General features: G+C 39.5%; 3 protein-coding genes across 3 annotated transcripts in view; 1 reads left to right on the top strand and 2 right to left on the bottom strand.

The window, feature by feature from the left end:
* Positions 1–4,122: 4,122 nt before the first annotated feature.
* On the bottom strand, positions 4,123–5,285 carry LOC116389146 (gastrotropin-like). The gene is made up of 4 exons (XM_031857591.1): positions 5,142–5,285; positions 4,884–5,044; positions 4,677–4,766; positions 4,123–4,547 (listed from the first exon to the last, which is right to left on the bottom strand). Exons 1-4 carry the CDS (start codon positions 5,206–5,208, stop codon positions 4,488–4,490), a joined length of 378 nt encoding a protein of 125 aa, XP_031713451.1. The 5' UTR covers positions 5,209–5,285; the 3' UTR covers positions 4,123–4,487.
* A 1,207-nt stretch (positions 5,286–6,492) lies between these two features.
* LOC116389315 (uncharacterized) lies at positions 6,493–11,995 on the top strand. The gene is made up of 8 exons (XM_031857930.1): positions 6,493–6,813; positions 8,820–9,084; positions 9,331–9,412; positions 9,666–9,748; positions 9,944–10,158; positions 10,249–10,719; positions 11,261–11,388; positions 11,552–11,995. Exons 1-5 carry the CDS (start codon positions 6,555–6,557, stop codon positions 10,122–10,124), a joined length of 870 nt encoding a protein of 289 aa, XP_031713790.1. The 5' UTR covers positions 6,493–6,554; the 3' UTR covers positions 10,125–10,158; positions 10,249–10,719; positions 11,261–11,388; positions 11,552–11,995.
* Positions 11,099–17,463, bottom strand: part of LOC116389314 (alpha-1A adrenergic receptor) — a 12,491-nt gene continuing 6,126 nt past the window's right edge. The window contains exon 2 of the mRNA XM_031857929.1: positions 11,099–14,226. Within this exon, the coding sequence (XP_031713789.1) occupies positions 13,661–14,226 (566 nt within the window). The 3' untranslated portion in view covers positions 11,099–13,660. The remainder of the gene's footprint in view (positions 14,227–17,463) is intronic.

The raw sequence follows: 17,463 nt of genomic DNA, 5'->3' as shown, positions 1-17,463 counted from the left end.
GAGGTGTCAACAGTGCAATACGTTTGTTTAAAATGACCACAGCCATCACTGTCTCGTGTACACCACTGGTTCATCTTTTGTAACTTATTTTTTGATGATTGTGTGATTTGACTTGCTGTAGCTTGATCTCTAGAGGGCAGTGGGCTCTGAACACAATGAATATGTTGCATATTGCAGCCACCTCCTTTGAGTGATAGATATTACTGAATGCTTCCGTCTTTTAGCTCGAAGATGCATTTTTCCCTCCAGTGAAAGGTGCTGATGTTCACGTGCACCAAACACTTGTCTGATGTGATGGTAAAGAAACCACAAACTTCCAATTTATATTTTTGTATTATTTTGTACCAATTTGTAGTCTTGGTTTATGTGACACCGAATGATGGAAGGAATTCGTTAATCATAATGTGCCACGGATAAATAAACACAAGTGAACTGAGTCTGTGAGGCGTGTGTTTCTTCTGAGGAAGCGTTTCCACAGTGCCTGCAGCTTTTAGGGAAATGACGGTTTCCGCTGCGTTGCTCCAATTGGTTGAAAGGGAAGACAATGCAGCAGCTCCAGTGATAAGCCCTGCAGGCTTTACACACAATCCTCCAGCTGTGACCGCATGCTGTCAATGCAACACATTATTCGTTTAAATAATGTCTCAATAAACTACACTAAAGCGGTGTTGAACTGTAACCGAGTACATTTACTCAAGCTCGGTTAAAAAAAGCCTTAAATGTTGCCGTTTTCTTCTTGTTACATGTTCCCCGCAACAAAAATACAATGAACAAATGAATGCATAAATATATAACAATGGGAGTACTTAAAATGTGTGTACTCTTTAAGTATATTTTCTTATAACTGAATGCAGGACATTTACTTGTACTCGTGTTATCGTGTGGAATTGCAACTTTTGCTGAACTCAAAGATGTTCCTACTTCATCCACCACTGACTGAAGCACACTTTGTATTTGAGATCAAATCAAAAACAAATAATGTAATCCCTCATTCCCTCACTCGTGGGAACCATGGGTGGAATAGTATATCCATGGGCAGCACTACTTTTACAACTGCAGACAAAGTTATTATTCAGTATTTGAGAAACGAGTTCAGTGTCTCTTCTGCCTCTTAACTCCGCCTCCACAGCTCTGTCAGAGCTTTCTATGTTTTGTGGCATTTTGATATATAGAAATCCATTCAGTGCTGGGGCCCTGTCTCACACACCAGACATTATGCTCCAATATAATGCTTGCAAGTTGACCGTGTCCCTTGTGTTGGACACAGCACAGTGGGCTGGGGACATGTCTGAGCCTCGGCTCTGTTCTCTTAGCATACTATAGTTTTCCTATATGTTTTTTTTCCCTGAGTCACAAATCTGGAATGTAACAATGTCCAAATGCTTAATCACATCAGCTCACAGATCTTTAATTAGCATTAAGTTGAATAACAAAAGATTTTTATAAAAGTACAATGTTCCTCCACATACGCCTGATCAAAACATAATTAACTTGGCATACAGATTAAAGAGTAATCAGTATTAGATACACTATCTCCATAATTTGTGTATTTTTAACAACGTCTGGTAAAAAGTGTGCTGCTGTTGAGATCTCTTGTGTTAAGTGGCCCATCTGTAAGGAGAGGTGGAGGGGCGGAGACAAGGGGGCTGTCAGTTTGATAATGGGGCATTCTCACAGTCTGCTGTAAGCTTTCGGGGGGGCTGAAGAAGCTGCTGGCTCCCTGTTATGTGTCCTCCAGGAAGAATTTGTAAATGGGGTCGGTTGGGGGTGCAGCGAGGGCTGCCCACCTTTTGTATGTGCTTGGGGGTCTCAGTAGGCCTACATTTGCTTTAAACTTATAATTTAACATTTAATCAGCAGGGGTGCTTATATGGTGCAAATTCCTAAATTCATCTGTGTTTAATCAAATGACCACACTGGCTGGTCTATCCGACCTCGCTTTAAGATATTTTCTTACATCTGCTTAATGAAATGTTTCTGTGACGCTTCATTGAACTGTAAACTTTACATGCTAAAGTAAATCTCAGTAGAAACCCACCTTGTACTCACCAGGTAAACCTCTGTGAGGGCAAAGGATGCAATACTCCCTGTGCACTGAAATCATTATTATCAAAATTAATGTCTATTTTGTGTTGCTATAAAGAGAGCATTATTAAGCAAAGATATACTTCAAGTATCAGTAATAAAAACTACATTTACTCTGTTTAATTTGGAGTCCACGATGAAAAAGGCCATCATCATATATTTAAGGGATAATTTGTTTTAAGTGGTTTTAAAATTCTTGCTATTGTTTAGGTGATGTTTCTTTTAGTGCCCACTCTCCGATTCAGTGATTCAAAAATAAAAAAAGAGTAAAAACAGGCCACTGAATTTCAGTAGAGAAAATGTCCAGTCTGTATAAATAAAATTCAGTTTTATTCCTCAAAAGAACTTGTGAGAAAAATGCTCCTTCCATTCAATGTGTGATGTCACACTCGGCTCAGTAACAGGATCCTTGTGATATGATACAATAAGAAGGTTTGTTGCCATACAAAAGCTGTAAAGCCACAGATTCTTTGATGAGCAAGTTCTCCATTTTCACTTTTTCATGGTGATATGCAGCATGTCAAATGTCCAAGACAAGTGGGTGAATGTCAACAAGATTGTCTGTTACTGAGGGAGCAAGTATTACTGTTTTCACACAACATACGTTGATGAAGAGAGACTTGTTGTCCTTTATTTGGCCACCGTGCAACAGCATTTCTTCACTAAATGAAGCAAACTGTTCACTACTAAACAAACAGATTTGTATCCCAAAATTCTGTTAGAACAGAGGAATAAGTGATTACTATTAGCAAAAGTCAAAATTAATGACAGCTTTCTAAATGTGAATGTACTCCAGCTATTTATTTCATAACATTTCATAATCCCTTTTACTACAAAGTAGAAACCCATTCTCTCTTAATGCATTGAAATACTTCGAAGGAGCAAACTGCCTCTCCTGTTTTATTGAGGAATGAGGGCACCGCTTAGTGGAGACAATGGAAAAGTGCAACGCCTCACCAGGAACAGTGTCAATGTCAAAAATGCTCAACCGCAGTAATATGTGGACAAAGCTGATTGGAACACTTCTCATTCATTTCAGCAGCTGTATAGTCAAGGCAACAGATGGTCTCGTTGAGGAAACAGGCGTTGTCCAGGTGAAGTGTACTGCAGCTCAGATGACAAGAGTGTTCATTTATACCAATTTATTTCCAACTATCAATATTTTAGGAATGGAAGTTTTCTGAACTGGCATCAAGTCCGTGAAACCAAGGTGTCCTCTGCATTTCGGCTATTTGGGGGAAACCTGATGTAGACATATGCATAATTTTGCATCTCCGATTTTAAATAATAGAAAAAGAAAATGAGGCTATTATTAAAGCTTGAATCATGTGTACATGATTGTGGTCTCTCAGATGATAATGCACATGTTAGCTTGATCATCAGACTGATGTTCCATTTCAGTTTACTTTAAAATTGTTCCAAAGTTTGTTCGGTAACCTTGAATGGATGTGTAAAACATTAGTCAATTTGCATATTAAGCTGCATGTTAGGAAAGAAACTGACCATTTCTTTAAATATTTCAATTGATTTGGCGTAACTGGTGAAATAAAAGAAAGAAAAGCAACATATAAAGAGGTCCAAGTTCAACTGTCAGCAGTAGGCAGCAGCTTTATTGTGGCTTTTACAGGGAAATATATTCTGGAAAACTGCAATAAATTCATGGAGGCTCTTGGTAAGAGACATGTGTTTACTTACATATATAGTTACGTCAGTATTGGATTGAAATGTGTTGATTAGTGCTGATAACTGTGTGTTGTTTTCTCTGACCCCCCACGACCCCAAGAGTGACATCATGACAGATTTCTATCAGAATGATGAATTCAGATTCACTAAAGGTATGATAGACTAGACCTGGAGCAACACCTCCCTCAGTGGGAAGGAGAGCGAACTGCACACTCTGGATGGCGAGACATTCAAGGTAATTTCATATTCTTGTTTCATAGTAAATGTTTTATTACACATGAATTCAAACTTTAACCGTTAAATTAATCTAACGGCCAGGATAATACACATATAAACATAACTCGTTGTCTTTGCGGTGGACGTGTGTACAAGTTACACAGAAAGAAATGTTTTTGGACCCAGAATGTCAGAGAGCATTAACACAACATCAATGGTGTGATACAAATGAGAGAAAACCCCAGGGTTGGTTGGCGAAACAATATTTAGTGGTACAGGTACATTATTTTATTACTGTACATAGTTTTAACAAATCGATTAGGTCAGATCTGAAGGTAAAACAACAGAATACAGCGCTGTGAAGCCAAGACATCCGTTTGCTCTTCACTACAGATGGTTACTTTATTCCTCTTGCCTCAGTAATTGTTGGGAGCACTTTCATGACTTGTTTTTCCTCCAGCGTGCAGCCTCTTCTCCAATAAAGCATGTTGAGTCTGGCAGCATTAGATCCTTTTGTTAATTCTTTTGAAAGTCACACCCTTCTCTCCTGGAGTTATGCAATTCTAGAGGACACATAAAAAAAAGATAAAGATGAAAATATAACTAACTAACTCAGGTTGTTTGAAAATATTTTGAGAGAATTTGTCTCAGTGAGTAGTGGTTTTCATTGCTTTAGTGGTTACTTCTCTTACCATTATTAGCTTATCCTCAATGATCTCTGCTGTGAAGTGGTACTGAGGAAACGGAATTGAAATCTTGCCTCCTTCCATAGTGACAACAGCCTACAGGTCACACAGGTGAATGTTTAATGACTCTGATTACATGACAGCATTATGACTAGTTGTGAAGAAGATTTGCAGTTAAATGATAACTTCCTCCAGTGCCTGTTATTAACTCACTGTGAATGTGGGGCCCTTCATTGTTGCCAGCTCACACTGCTGACCAGCGGTGAACTTATTGGACCAGCTCCAGTTGGGAATGGTTTGTGTCCAGGTGAAGTCGTTCCCATCCTGAACCACCTCCGTGACCACTTTGTGGTCTGTCTTGGCATGGAGAAGCCCTGTGACAGAGCAGGTGAAATTCCAAATACAGAACTTAAAATTAATGACGACTCACATTTATCCATTCATGACTTATGTATCAATAAAAAAAAATACCAATAGTTTCCAGGAACTCCTCGTAGTTGTCTTGACTCTCCAGCTCATATTTTCCAGCGAAAGCCATGGTGGTGAAAGAGAGGAGATGAATGAAGGAGTGAAAAAGGAGTGGCCCTATAAACAGACTCTGTTCCTCTTGAACCACTGCTTTAACTCCCTCTTCCTCTCCTGTCATTCCTCACCATGTGTCAATATGTCCCTGCTCCCGGCTTTTCCTGCACGTTGCAAGTTTAAACATGTAAGGTGGAGTAAAAAGCTCAGAACAAAAAAATACACTGTCTTTGTACAGGTTGCCAAGAGGTCATGTGCGTTCAGCTAGATGTATCTTTCTTTCTTTCTTTACTTGAATTTCCAACTTCTGTTCTAGAATTGAAGTTGGCACTTGTAGTCGAGGTATTTAAGTTGAAGAATTGCTTGGAAAAAGATCAAAACAACTCATGTAACAAGAATCCTTCACCAGCAGAACCCTGCTGACAATGAACATGAGTGGTATGTTGTTAATCAGTTAGCATTTGAGCCATGTGTCAGAGTTCTCCTATCTGTCAGTCTTGCACAGGGTTGCAACTAATGATTATGGTAATTATTGGCATTTCTGCTGATTATTTTATTGATTGATTGTTTGGTCTATAAAATGTCAGATAAACCACCATTTCCTGCTGAATTCCCAACAGTCTGACCTTACAGTACGCCGGAAATGTGCAAGTGGAAGGGACACATAGGAAGACCATGTGTCTGAAAGGTGTAAGATGAAAGATAAAGTGATCCCAGCTGGATCAGGATTTGGACTTTTTTTCAGGAGAGCCGCCTCTCTTTCAGCTGGAAGAGTTTGAGGTGAAAAAATGTCTTCAGGACTGAGGTTAGTGGAGAAACAGACACAGAGAGAAATGCACACAGAGACAGATCTCAACATAAGAGGAACAGTTCCACATTGTGAGAATAGATAGCTGTTTCCAGTCTTCATGCTAAGCTATAAATGCCCCAGCTGCTGGCGGTAGCTTCATAGGTTGGTGACAGACCTGTCAGTTGTCAATACATTGTTATTATAGAGTTGCCGGTAGCTTACTTTGTTTTTCTTTTGAAAAGTATGTGGTTATAAATCACTCTTAGTAGGCTGATGGCACATTTATTCATGCAGCAACAAAATAAATCTCCACAAATGAAACTGAATACCTAAACATTTAATATAACCTTAGATCTGTGCATAGACAGACATTAAAAGTAGTCTCAGACAGTGTGTACCAATCTGCTGGATTGATGAGGCTAGAACAGTGATTGTATTTCCAACAGCAATGGAAGGCACCATACGTGTCTTCCTGCGTGTACTTCAGCCCTCACAGCTGTGTGAGTTTCCCGGTTGGGCAATTGACTGTCGACAAACACGACTCTAGTCTGGGACGTTTAAATAAGTAACAAATGGCCTCCAAAACCTTAAGAAATGCTTTAATAGACACGCTGAAGCGCCTGAGCAAGAGCGACTTAAGGGTCTTTTGCATCCAGATGGTGGACTACGGACCACAGCCGTGGACTGATGTCCGTGCTTTGAGGAGTCGCGACCCAACAGAGATCGCAAACCTCATGGTGTCAAACTTCACCGAGCTCGGTGCTCTGTCAGTTGCTGTAGATAGGTTGACTCGGGTGGGCTTCAAGGACGAGGCAGACAGACTAAAGTCAGGTAAAGTTTTTATTTTTATTTTAATACTTCGATGCAGAATGAGAACTGTGTTACGTAGAGCCAGGCTGCGTGCAAATAATCAGCAATAATGTTAATTTATAAACTCAAACGTTGCTAACATATGGGTTAAATATAACACATATTTAAAGGAAGGTTAATCTTCTTCAAAACCGTTTTGTTGACTTTAGATATAGCGAGGTTTGGAGCTTGTGCTGCTCGCTTCTTTCATCGGAAAAGAGTTGGCAGCTATGCTGGGTTTTTCAGTTGGATACTTTTTTTTTTAAATTTAGCGTACTCTTGATAGTTTCTCAAGATTACCATCCCTAGCTTTAAAAGAAACACTGAATAAAACCACTTCTTACTTCAGCCAATGTGGAAGCGGTTCAACTTTAATTTGTATGTTGTACCTTCAAAATGTATTAGCATTAGTATCAGCAGCGTGACATAATTGGGATTGTGTGGCGAAAATACGTTTTGCTGCTGCCCGTCATCTACTGTCTGTAATACACTGACAATGGATAAGTAGCTCATGCACTCCCACCTATCCCTTTAACATTCTGCACAGGACAGCCAAAGTTTATCACAGACAGGTTACGCTAGGTGTGCATTTTCCAATATAAAGAAAGTTAACGTTTGACCTTTCGCTAAGCCCCGCCCCCTACTACTACGACTGTCTAACTGCACTCCCTGAATGAATATCATCTAATTTTCTACAATATTAGTTTGAGGATATATCCAGGATGTCGAACTGATTCAGCAGTGAAAACAGGTTATAAAGATAGAGATAGAGACTAAAGCTACAGATCACAGTGTAAAAATAAGATTGAGACACAAAACTATGACATTAAGGAACAACACTGTTCCTGTAAAGCTGGTAAGGTCCTTATTCACAGTTAGTCATTAAAAAGCAAAAGCAGCATGTGTAGATATTCAGTGTTTTTAGGAACATATATCTCCTTCCAACCTCTCCATGTAACGAGCATCACTATTACACAATGTTTAACCATAACTAGCTCCAAATCCACACAACCAGCCGGAAAATAAACATCTGAAACAATTGCATGAGAGTTTATGGAGCAGAGACGGACAGTTGTTGGATCCCTGGTTGGAGCTGGTTGATGCTGCGCTATGATTGTCCAGTCTGCGTTGTGACATTGCAGAGGGACGATTTCATATAGATTTAAATCCCCGATCCCACTCCATAATAACAAAGAGAAACCTGTATTCACCCGTTAGTTCATAAGTTCTTCCGACAGGCCTTGTGCTCAGCAAAGTCATTAACAACACTGCTCAAGAATGTTTTCTATTTATTCCCTTCGCTTGCTTTGAAATTTGCCACAATGGACGAGTAACGACTGATTCATGACGTTGAAATGAGACTTATCTCTACGATGCCTCCTCATTTCACCACTAAAACCTACATAAGGAGGCAGCTGGCGGGAGGAAGAGCCCTAGGGAACTAGTTTCCTGCTGCCAAAAAAATTGTTTTGGAAATAAATATCTTTACACTGTTTTTTTTGATGCTCCTTAATGGCTTAGAGGTTAAGGTGACGACTTTAATTCGCACATTTTCTAATTTCAGTCCGACTGGGGACCTTTTTGTTTAGACAAAGACAATTAGAAACCTTTGACACTTTAAAAAAATGCTCTACCAAATTTACTGCGTCCATCAAAACTAACTGTCTCAAATTAAAGTACAAAGGGATTTTAGTAATTGTAATTTAATGCTGTGTCTTCTTATTTTGACAGTCATGGAAGCAGGCGTACAGTCCTTCATGTCTGATCTTATGGCTAGGGAGTCACTTCCGTATTTTTACTATTGTATTGATGAACTTTTGTAGAAAATTACTTGCATTGTATTTGAACTTATACATACCACATTTAACAACCAAAATGACAATCTTAATATAATTAACAAATGTCCATCAGATACACTTTGAATACAGAAACAAATATGTTAAGTTCTAATGAATTCAATAAATCACTAATGAGTATTTTTTCTTTAGGTCCTACCTCAGAGGAGCACTTCGTGGATAAAAATAAAGATTATCTGATCCACGACCTGAGAAACGTTGAACACATTTTGGATGAGCTCCTTAACAAGGGAGTTATTCAACAGGAAAGTTATGATAAAATCAGCGCTCTATCGACCTCGGAGGAGAAGATAAAGGAGCTCATTGATGGTCATCTGAAAACTGTTGGGAGCAAAGACATCTTCCACGACATCGCCATGGAGAATCGGACAATACGTCATCAAGGTTCATATTCAAGGTTCAGCTGTTATTGTCATTATAAAATACAGGATTGCACAATGAAATGTAGCTGTAGCCCTCCCCATGACACACATAAAATATATACTTTTTTTTCAAATATTCTTATTAGAATAGCATAATAGAAAATAGGCAATAAAATAGAACAACAACATTAACTGAGTAAGATTATACAGATCAAAGCATTGACTTAAAAAAAGAGAAAAATAATTAGACTATTCATTTTGTTTCCTTACGCCAACTGGAGAATCAGACCGCAAGAATCAATATCTGTGCTGTTGGGAAGTGATGACGACCGATACATCAAGACAGTTCAGATGTTTGGGAAAGTGAGTAGATCCTGAGCCGTCTAAAGGACCCTTATTGACTTCTAGTTTGGGTGGTCTCTGCCTATCATCTCATCAAATTTTAATTTTGAGACTTTTGGATTGATTATTACATTCAAGAGTGAATATTTAAAATATAAATATTATAATATGATTCCAAGTTTTAAAATCAAGACTCTTAATCGCACTACTTCGAAAATACTAACTGTACTACTGTCAAAGATATACAATAAATCTGTTGTTTCTCGGTTCCAAGATGCATGTATTTACAGCAGGAGTCTGGATTCAACTTGAGCCTGAAGTGAACTGCGTGGATTCAGAGGATGCTCCAATTTACAGGTCTTATAAAAAAAACGATGATCTTTTTTGGTATTGCTACCATTAATACCAATTATCATTGTAATAATTTCACAGCAAATAAAAACGAGGTTGATTTTGTTTTGTTTATATTAATGATATTTCTGTTGGTTTTACAATATTTCAGTGTAAAGTAGACCCGAACTTACAATACTTGTTTTTCTTTTCGTAAACTAGCCTACAGTCTGAAGCAGGTCACTTTGAATGCAGTGTCTCTGGCTTGCGCTGGGTCTGTAAGGAAAAGGTCAGCTTCAAGTACCAGTTTGGCTCCTGGGAGGAGCACATGGAGAGAATGGAAACCATGCATTACATCCCTGGAGGTCCCTTACTGGACATTACAGTCGTTGCTGGAAAATGAGATGAAGCGCATCTGCCACACTGGATTTGCACAAGTAAGCCAACATCCTATTGAAAATCCAAATGTAACAATTTGGTTTGATAGTATGTCTATAAATACCTTGACGCACTTGTCTTTTTTGCAGAAGACAACCCTACTATTTTGATAAAGTTTACAGTTCTCCACATAGATAGCTGTGGAGACGTTGTGGAACCAGTGTCTGAAGTCACCCCATCACATGTCAAGCTGTCCCAGCCAGTTTTTTCCCCATGAGGAGTCCTGATGAGAGCCGGCTTCCCCGTGAAAATGAACTGTAAAGTGTTAATATACAAGACCAACAAAGCATTCCTCACACTGCATGTTTATCTGATCCCTCGGGATCCTGCTCTACAACAGGTTATTGCTGTCATCATGTTGATTCAAATTCAATGTTCCTGACTGCAACCTTGAATTCTTTGTCCAGAGGACTTCTTTTTTCCCCCCACAGACAATAAAAAACAAGGAATTATCCAGTGGATACAAAATGATAGAAAAGCCATACCCAGTGAATTCCCTGAAAATGCGCGATCGTTTCATCCTCACAGCCGATATGGACACTGCAGAAATTTACCCTGAGGTTTGGTTTAAACTGTCTTTCAGCTATTGAGGGAACTGTGTTCCAGAAATAAATAAGATGAAATAATACAACACTGCAGCCAAGAGATGGTTAGCTTAGCCTAGCTTAGCATAAAGACTGGACACAAACTCTGACCACCACCTCTTAAGATCACCAATAGTCTGCCATACAACAAAAACACAACTTGTTTTCACACAGTTTTTCGTTAGGATTAAACATATGAAGAAACATAAAGGTAAACGGAGCCAGCTAGCTGTTTCCCCCTGCTTCTACTCTTTGTGCTAAGCTAAGCCACCTGTCTTCTGATTTACAGAACAGACATGAGAGTGGTATCGATCTTCTCACCTAACTCTTGGGAAGAAAGCAAATGAGCATGTTTTCCAAAATGTCAGACTATTCCTTTAACATAGCATGTCCAGTAATTGATTTTTAAAAATGAATATACAGTCCCTATATTTCTATATAACTAATCCATTTTAAATATTGAGCCTGACACAAGCTCTAATTCTGCTCCTTTTCCATTTTTATATTTTGTTCACAGAAGTTGAAGCTCGTATATGAAGGCAGTGACCCAAACTTCTTCGAAGTTTTCAGAAAGTCCAGACAGTCAAATCCAGCTCACACTGACACATGAGTCTGGACCAGTGTGGACCTGTGCCATTCGAAAAGGTCAGTGGTTGTAGAATAATATTCTGATATTGTGTATTTAAGGCACCAATGTGCCACTCTTATTTAGCTCGAAATGCTTGTTGGTGTCTTTTTTGTTTTGAATGCAATACATAAAGCCACTAAATCAACCAAATATATTTATTTTTTCTGCATCATATTTCAGATGACTATCAAAACACTGCTGGTGATATTTAGGTGATGTATGGTAAGACACTGAAGATGAGTTATTAGAAGAACGACACTTTTTTAAAGTGTGATAAGATCTGCCGTAGATCTTTCACATGCCCATTGAACATCTCGGTAGTCTGGTGTGGTTGTTATGACTGATATGTTTTAAAATGCAGTTAAATGGTTTAAAACCAATAACATTAATACAGTAATAGCTTATGGTGTGCTTCACTGAATCTTGAGATTGTAAATAAATGGTAAGATTAAGGATTCATTTCCACACGGGCAACACTAGTATCACAGTGTAACTAAACTTTTTAGTGTCTGCATCATGAACCACCTTAAAAGTCCAAAATCTGAGTTGTTTCATTCTTTCCCACGTTACTCTTTTAGAGGAGGAGCTTGCCAAAGTGAGGTGTAAACTTGTGGAGACAGTGTCCAGAGAACTGATCAATCAGCTGCTGGATGACCTTTTAGAGGATCGTGTCTTGAATGAGGGGGAGAAAAACTGGATACTTCAGGAGAACAACACCAGTGCAGACAGGGCACGCTGCCTCATTGACACGGTGTGGAGGAAAGGACACGAAGCCAGCAGGAAGATATTCACTCACCTTCGAAGCAGAGACCCTACACTGTCCGCTCAGCTGGGGCTGCCCTCTGGCCGACCTGTGTAGCCAGGTGAGGCCCGTCTCAGCAGAGCTGGTCACCGTTAATGAACTAGGTTGTGATCTTTTATATTTCAGTGCCTGAGCTAGAGGGACCTTTATTGTGTCATGGTTTGACATCAACTGTTTAAAGTGTATATACAGTAATTATTTAACAGCAGTGATATTGTACACTGGTGTTCCTGAGTGTAAACTACAACAAGTTCTATTGTTGACTATAAGCACTTGATCAAAGCTGCACTAAGCAACATGTTTTATTAACAATGGATAAAATAATGAGAAAGGGGTCAACATACTCCACATACAGTTTCCAGCTGCTCCTGTTTCCAAAACGCAGCAGTTTTTATTGAAATTGCTCTAATAAACCCAACAGTTAGACACGGTTAGCAACTAACTGGTGAACACGCTGGAGCGTTTAGCAGCAAGAGCTAGGTATTAGGTGAAGGTAAAGAAAGAAAACCCTGTCTGCTTTGAGTGTAAATATAGACAAACCACGACGTACATTCCAATGTGAATCTAATGAATGTACGAATGTTTTCTTCGATTGACCAATGTTTACTTCTATGTAAATGAAGCACAGATTTGTTTTTGTTGTTGAAGGTGATCAATATGCAAGGTGACTTAAAGTCTAATTACATCCTCTGCTTACATTTACTAGAATTACATTTTGTTTGCAGTAACATAATTTTGCGACCCGATTTCAATAAATATTTTTTATAACACTTGTAGTTCTGGATAGTATTTTTTAAAATCTATCTATGATCACATTTAAAGGTGCAAGTTACAGAGTTTGCCTCCAAGCGACGTTTGATCAACGTTCTATGTTTATTCATGTATCACTCACATTTCTCAAATCGATATTCAGAACTTTTTGAACATCAAACGTACAAACAATTATATCTCATGATTGTGCGCACAGCAGATAAACCAGGTTATACTTTATTTCCACAACATACCATGAAGATATCAAGTGACTGCAACAGGAAAGACATTTGTCTTATCACACATTGTACATGAGTCAGGCTCTTTGTCAGTCTTTTTACAGGGCAGACATGGGGCTTTAACCCAGAGGAAGACCGTATTGGGTTCCTAAAAATGTGTCCTTTTTACTTCAAATTTATTCTGTTTAATCAAAATGCACCCACGGGTGTCTTTCCGTCCCAAAGAGGGCGATAAACAGTGGTTTTCATACACCTTCTTCAACCCGTTACTGTTCACTGAAAGAAACTCTCCTGTCTATGTCAACCACATATACAGTTACATAGGACAAAATACCTCTGATACAGCAGCATAGACAATACTCAGTTACCATCACCTTACATTGAGCACTAATGACAGCGACAATCCACCGATGAATGAACATGTACAGTGAATGCAGTTAACCTGTCGAATCAGACATCCACGCTCTGTGACTTAGTACTCTCAGTGACACTCAGCAGTCACACCATGTCATCAGGCACCCTGCTGTTTTTGTCGGTCCCTCTCCTGTCTCTATTCTTCCGAAAGGAGAAAGAGAAAATACCACCAGTGGTCTCCTCAGCTGGGTTTCCCCCTCTTACCGCCCCTCTCAGAGCTCCTTGCTGGCAGTCTGCGGGGCTGCCAGGCAGCAGGTTTGGTGTGGAGGGAGTTGGGGTGGTGCCCCCCCAGATGTATAACGTTTCCCCTTCAGGGCAAGGTGGGAGACCCTTGCTCAGGTAGCTGGGGCTCGGGCTGGCTGAGGAGGGCAGAGTACGCTGGCTGCCGTTCAAGCAGCTGGAGTTGTGATCCGCTGAGCCTTTGCGCGAGTGTCCGGAGGAGCTGAAGTTGGAGGAGCGGTAGTTGCAGGCTCTCCAGCCGGGATTCTTACGCTGGTGACACTGGCATCGCAGGATGCGGATGAAGGCCAGCTTGAACTCTCGGTTGTAGCAGGGGTAGATGATGGGGTTCAGGCAGCTGTTGAAGTAGCCCAGCCAGAAGATCACTTTGAAGACGAGATCAGATGGGCGCAAGTTCACATTAAAAGACCCTGAAAACAATAGAAACAGGGAGAAAATGGAAAAAAAACACTTTTATTAGAGGCCATGGCTTAGTACAGAAACCTCAAATTAACCCCTTAAAGGTTCCGGCTATTTTCACTGATTTGAAGGCAGGACTCAGTTGGAAACAGGTTAAGTCACCTGCTTCTGTGTACTATTCACAATTTAGAAACATTTAGATCAAAATGGGGTGACAGTTGTGGTTTTGTTGCTTATGTTGCCAGAACTGTTAATCAGATCTTATAAAAACCACACCCTCACAGCGAGATGCACCAGATCAGCTGAGTTTTAAAGCTCTGTATCAAAGATGACTCATAACAAGCTTCACCAATGGTTTGAGATGGTACGCTTCCTGTCTCCTAAGTGGGCATGATCATGGTGTACATCACCCCACATCCTTAGGAAGCTTTGTGAACGTTGTGTGGATGGATGAAAGCAGACATTCAGTTATATTTGCAATATGTATTTATATTTTCTTTGACTAACATTATATATTTACACAGCTAACAGCCATGTTTAGCATCACTATGGTGTTTGCAAACTGTTGAAAGAGTACTATCCATCCAGCTGAATTATTATTACTGTCTGTTCAATAAATATGTTTTTTTTTATATTTAAGGGTTTTCTCATCTCGGTTTATTTCTCACAGGGAGGTTAAACTGATTTTTTTCCACCACACTAAGCTAGGCTATTCACCTCCATCTCCATACTACCGCCATGTTTCTACAGTAGCCCAGAACGGACAAACCAAACACTGGCTCGAGATAGTCATTCACGTTTTCGCGTCAGCCCCCATAGTTCTCCTACTACACGCTTGGCACACGGGAAAAGTTTCAGTTGGTTGCAATCTGCAACCTCACTGCCTTCAAATCCAACAGACTGCACCTTTAATGCACAGACACAAGAGCTTAAATAAAATGACACACAAAACTTGTTTTCATCTGATGGAATGAAGCAGCCATAAAAACATGACTAGAACAGGTTTTTTGCTAACCTTAAAGCTACCAAAAAGGGGAAAATAATAAGGAATGCACTGATCCAACTTTGTGTCTCCAAATACTGATCTATCTGATCTGTTTAATCAGGGCCGTATCAGCTCAGTGCATCCCAGCTCATGATAAATTGTGAGTCTTGCAGTTCGTATTTTACCCAGTAGGTGGCAGCAGTGATTAAGAATAACATCGGGCTTTAGGTCGGCTGTACAGGTGCACCTATGAGCATAGTCAACTCCACATGTTATTTATCAGTAAAGAAAGACCTTGTATATATGAAAGCTTTCACAGGCAGATAAAGTGCTCACTTTTCAAAAATCAATGCTGCCGCTCTGTTACAGTTCAGAGAACCTTTATAAGAATACAGAAAGAGTGAGATGACCCTGAATCCCGTTTTAGATAAATACACTGTGTGAGACATGCTTCGGTTTCAGAAAAGGGCAGACAGTTGAAATAAAACGGCACCTTTTCTCCGAGAGTTTATGGAGGTCTCACGACCACAACAGCACACAGCTGAATGCAGATGTGGGCATGATGGGAAGCGATGTGTAACCGGAGTCAAATTCCATGTATGCGCACGCATACACATGGCCAATAAAGCTGATTCTGATTCTGATTTGGGGAGGTGTGTCTTCGGTAAGACTCATCAAGACATCTTCTGCAGGGAGAGGCAATCCTAATGATGGTCAACATTACAAAAGATTCTGAAGCAGGCTTATCATGTTTGCTAATGCAATTTGGCCTGTGTTACACTGCAGTGATTTACCTGTGTGTCCAAGCTTATTAAACAGAGGAAGCATATCTTACAAGCTAATGAGGTGAGAGGGGAAAGCCTGAAGATAAAAAAAACACAGCAAGTGTGAGGTTAGTGTGAAAGAAACAAAGACATTGTGTGTTTGCGTGTGGGCAGATTTGTGTAAAACTGTTTCTCTACACCAACCCACATTCTTAAATTAATATCACATTCCTGGAGAGACTGAACATATCATCACTATACTGATGCACCAGAATATCAGGCTTTCAAGTGAGAAATTAGCTGTAAGATATTTTAGGCAGACAGATACTTCAGCTTGCTTCGTCACGAATACCACATCAGCAGCTTTAACAATTATTTCAAGCGGTTAAATGTACATTGTACAATACATAGTCAACAGGTCAAATATATTACTGGATGCGAAAAATGAAAACCTAAATGGAGTTTTATAGTTGTGTCCACTTTATGAGTTGAAAACAATTTTTAAAAATCCACCATTGTTTTGGTTTGATGCCACAAATTCCTGTGCACAAACCTGAAACTATGCAAAGTTGATATCACAGATGTTTTTCATTCAAGATCTAGAAAAAAACACCTGTGTGTGCACACACACACACACACACACACACACACACGCACACGCACACGCACACACACACACACACACAGTGCTCCAGTCAATTTGTTAACCTGAGGAAAGCGATGAGTGTAACAACAGGAGGAAATGTCACTTCCAACTTTCATTAGCGCTCCTAAATGGCAGCACTAGAGTATGTAGACGGCTGTCTGAATGTGTCTTGGCCTCCTGTTCTTTAGATGAATGGGTCTCTTCTCAGTAGCTGGTATTTTCACATGCTATTTTCGTTTCTGGACAGGCACTTAATAAATGTGGTTACATAACCGTGTGAGTTATGCTTGTGATTGGGATACAGAGGTTTGGAGGAGAATTAAAACTTGGTCTTTCTGTTATTTCTCTCCCCGTCTCTCTCCTCTCCTCTCCCTTTCTTTGTCTCTCTCTCTCTCTGAAAGTAGCTTTTTGTAAATATTTTTTCTTTTTATGGTCTGGCGGATCACAAATATGAAAAAAACAAGCTGAGCATTTGCATTTGAAAGGCAATAATCATCAAATTGTTTTCATTTTACATGATAAATGACTAAAACGATGTTAAACTCATCAGTCAATTAAGCTTATTGTATAGCATGTTGAATCAACTATTTATTTTCTAACAAGATAATTGTATTATATAGTGAATAGTAATTGTAATGGTAATGCTGTGGAGTAGAAGGCTGTGTGACGCTAGCTTAAGATCCCAAATGTCCCAACATATCTTTTTGATCAGTTTATTAAATCATGAATAAATGGGCTCTGTTCTAGGACCGCAGCTACTTATTTTCTTTCATTATATATTTATCTGACAAATATTTTCTCAATGAATTTTTTAAAAATATTGAAGATTTGGTCCACCCCAAGGTGACACTTT

This window comes from Anarrhichthys ocellatus, unplaced genomic scaffold (assembly GCF_004355925.1).
Source record: "Anarrhichthys ocellatus isolate YVR2014 unplaced genomic scaffold, GSC_Weel_1.0 scaffold19, whole genome shotgun sequence".
NCBI lineage: Eukaryota > Metazoa > Chordata > Actinopteri > Perciformes > Anarhichadidae > Anarrhichthys > Anarrhichthys ocellatus.
This window is presented reverse-complemented; position numbering and strand designations above follow the sequence as displayed.

What these genes read in the sequence shown, in the direction of transcription:
- LOC116389146 (XM_031857591.1), bottom strand. Translation starts at nt 5,208, where the DNA reads ATGGCTTTCGCTGGAAAATATGAGCTGGAGAGTCAAGACAACTACGAG. An exon ending in TGAAGGGCCCCACATTCACA is followed by an intron (nt 4,767 to 4,883) that starts GTGAGTTAATAA and finishes TGTGACCTGTAG; the next exon opens with GCTGTTGTCACTATGGAAGG. An exon ending in TTGAGGATAAGCTAATAATG is followed by an intron (nt 4,548 to 4,676) that starts GTAAGAGAAGTA and finishes TGTGTCCTCTAG; the next exon opens with AATTGCATAACTCCAGGAGA.
- LOC116389315 (XM_031857930.1), top strand. Translation starts at nt 6,555, where the DNA reads ATGGCCTCCAAAACCTTAAGAAATGCTTTAATAGACACGCTGAAGCGC. An exon ending in CATCAAGGTTCATATTCAAG is followed by an intron (nt 9,085 to 9,330) that starts GTTCAGCTGTTA and finishes CGCCAACTGGAG; the next exon opens with AATCAGACCGCAAGAATCAA. An exon ending in CAGTTCAGATGTTTGGGAAA is followed by an intron (nt 9,413 to 9,665) that starts GTGAGTAGATCC and finishes CTCGGTTCCAAG; the next exon opens with ATGCATGTATTTACAGCAGG.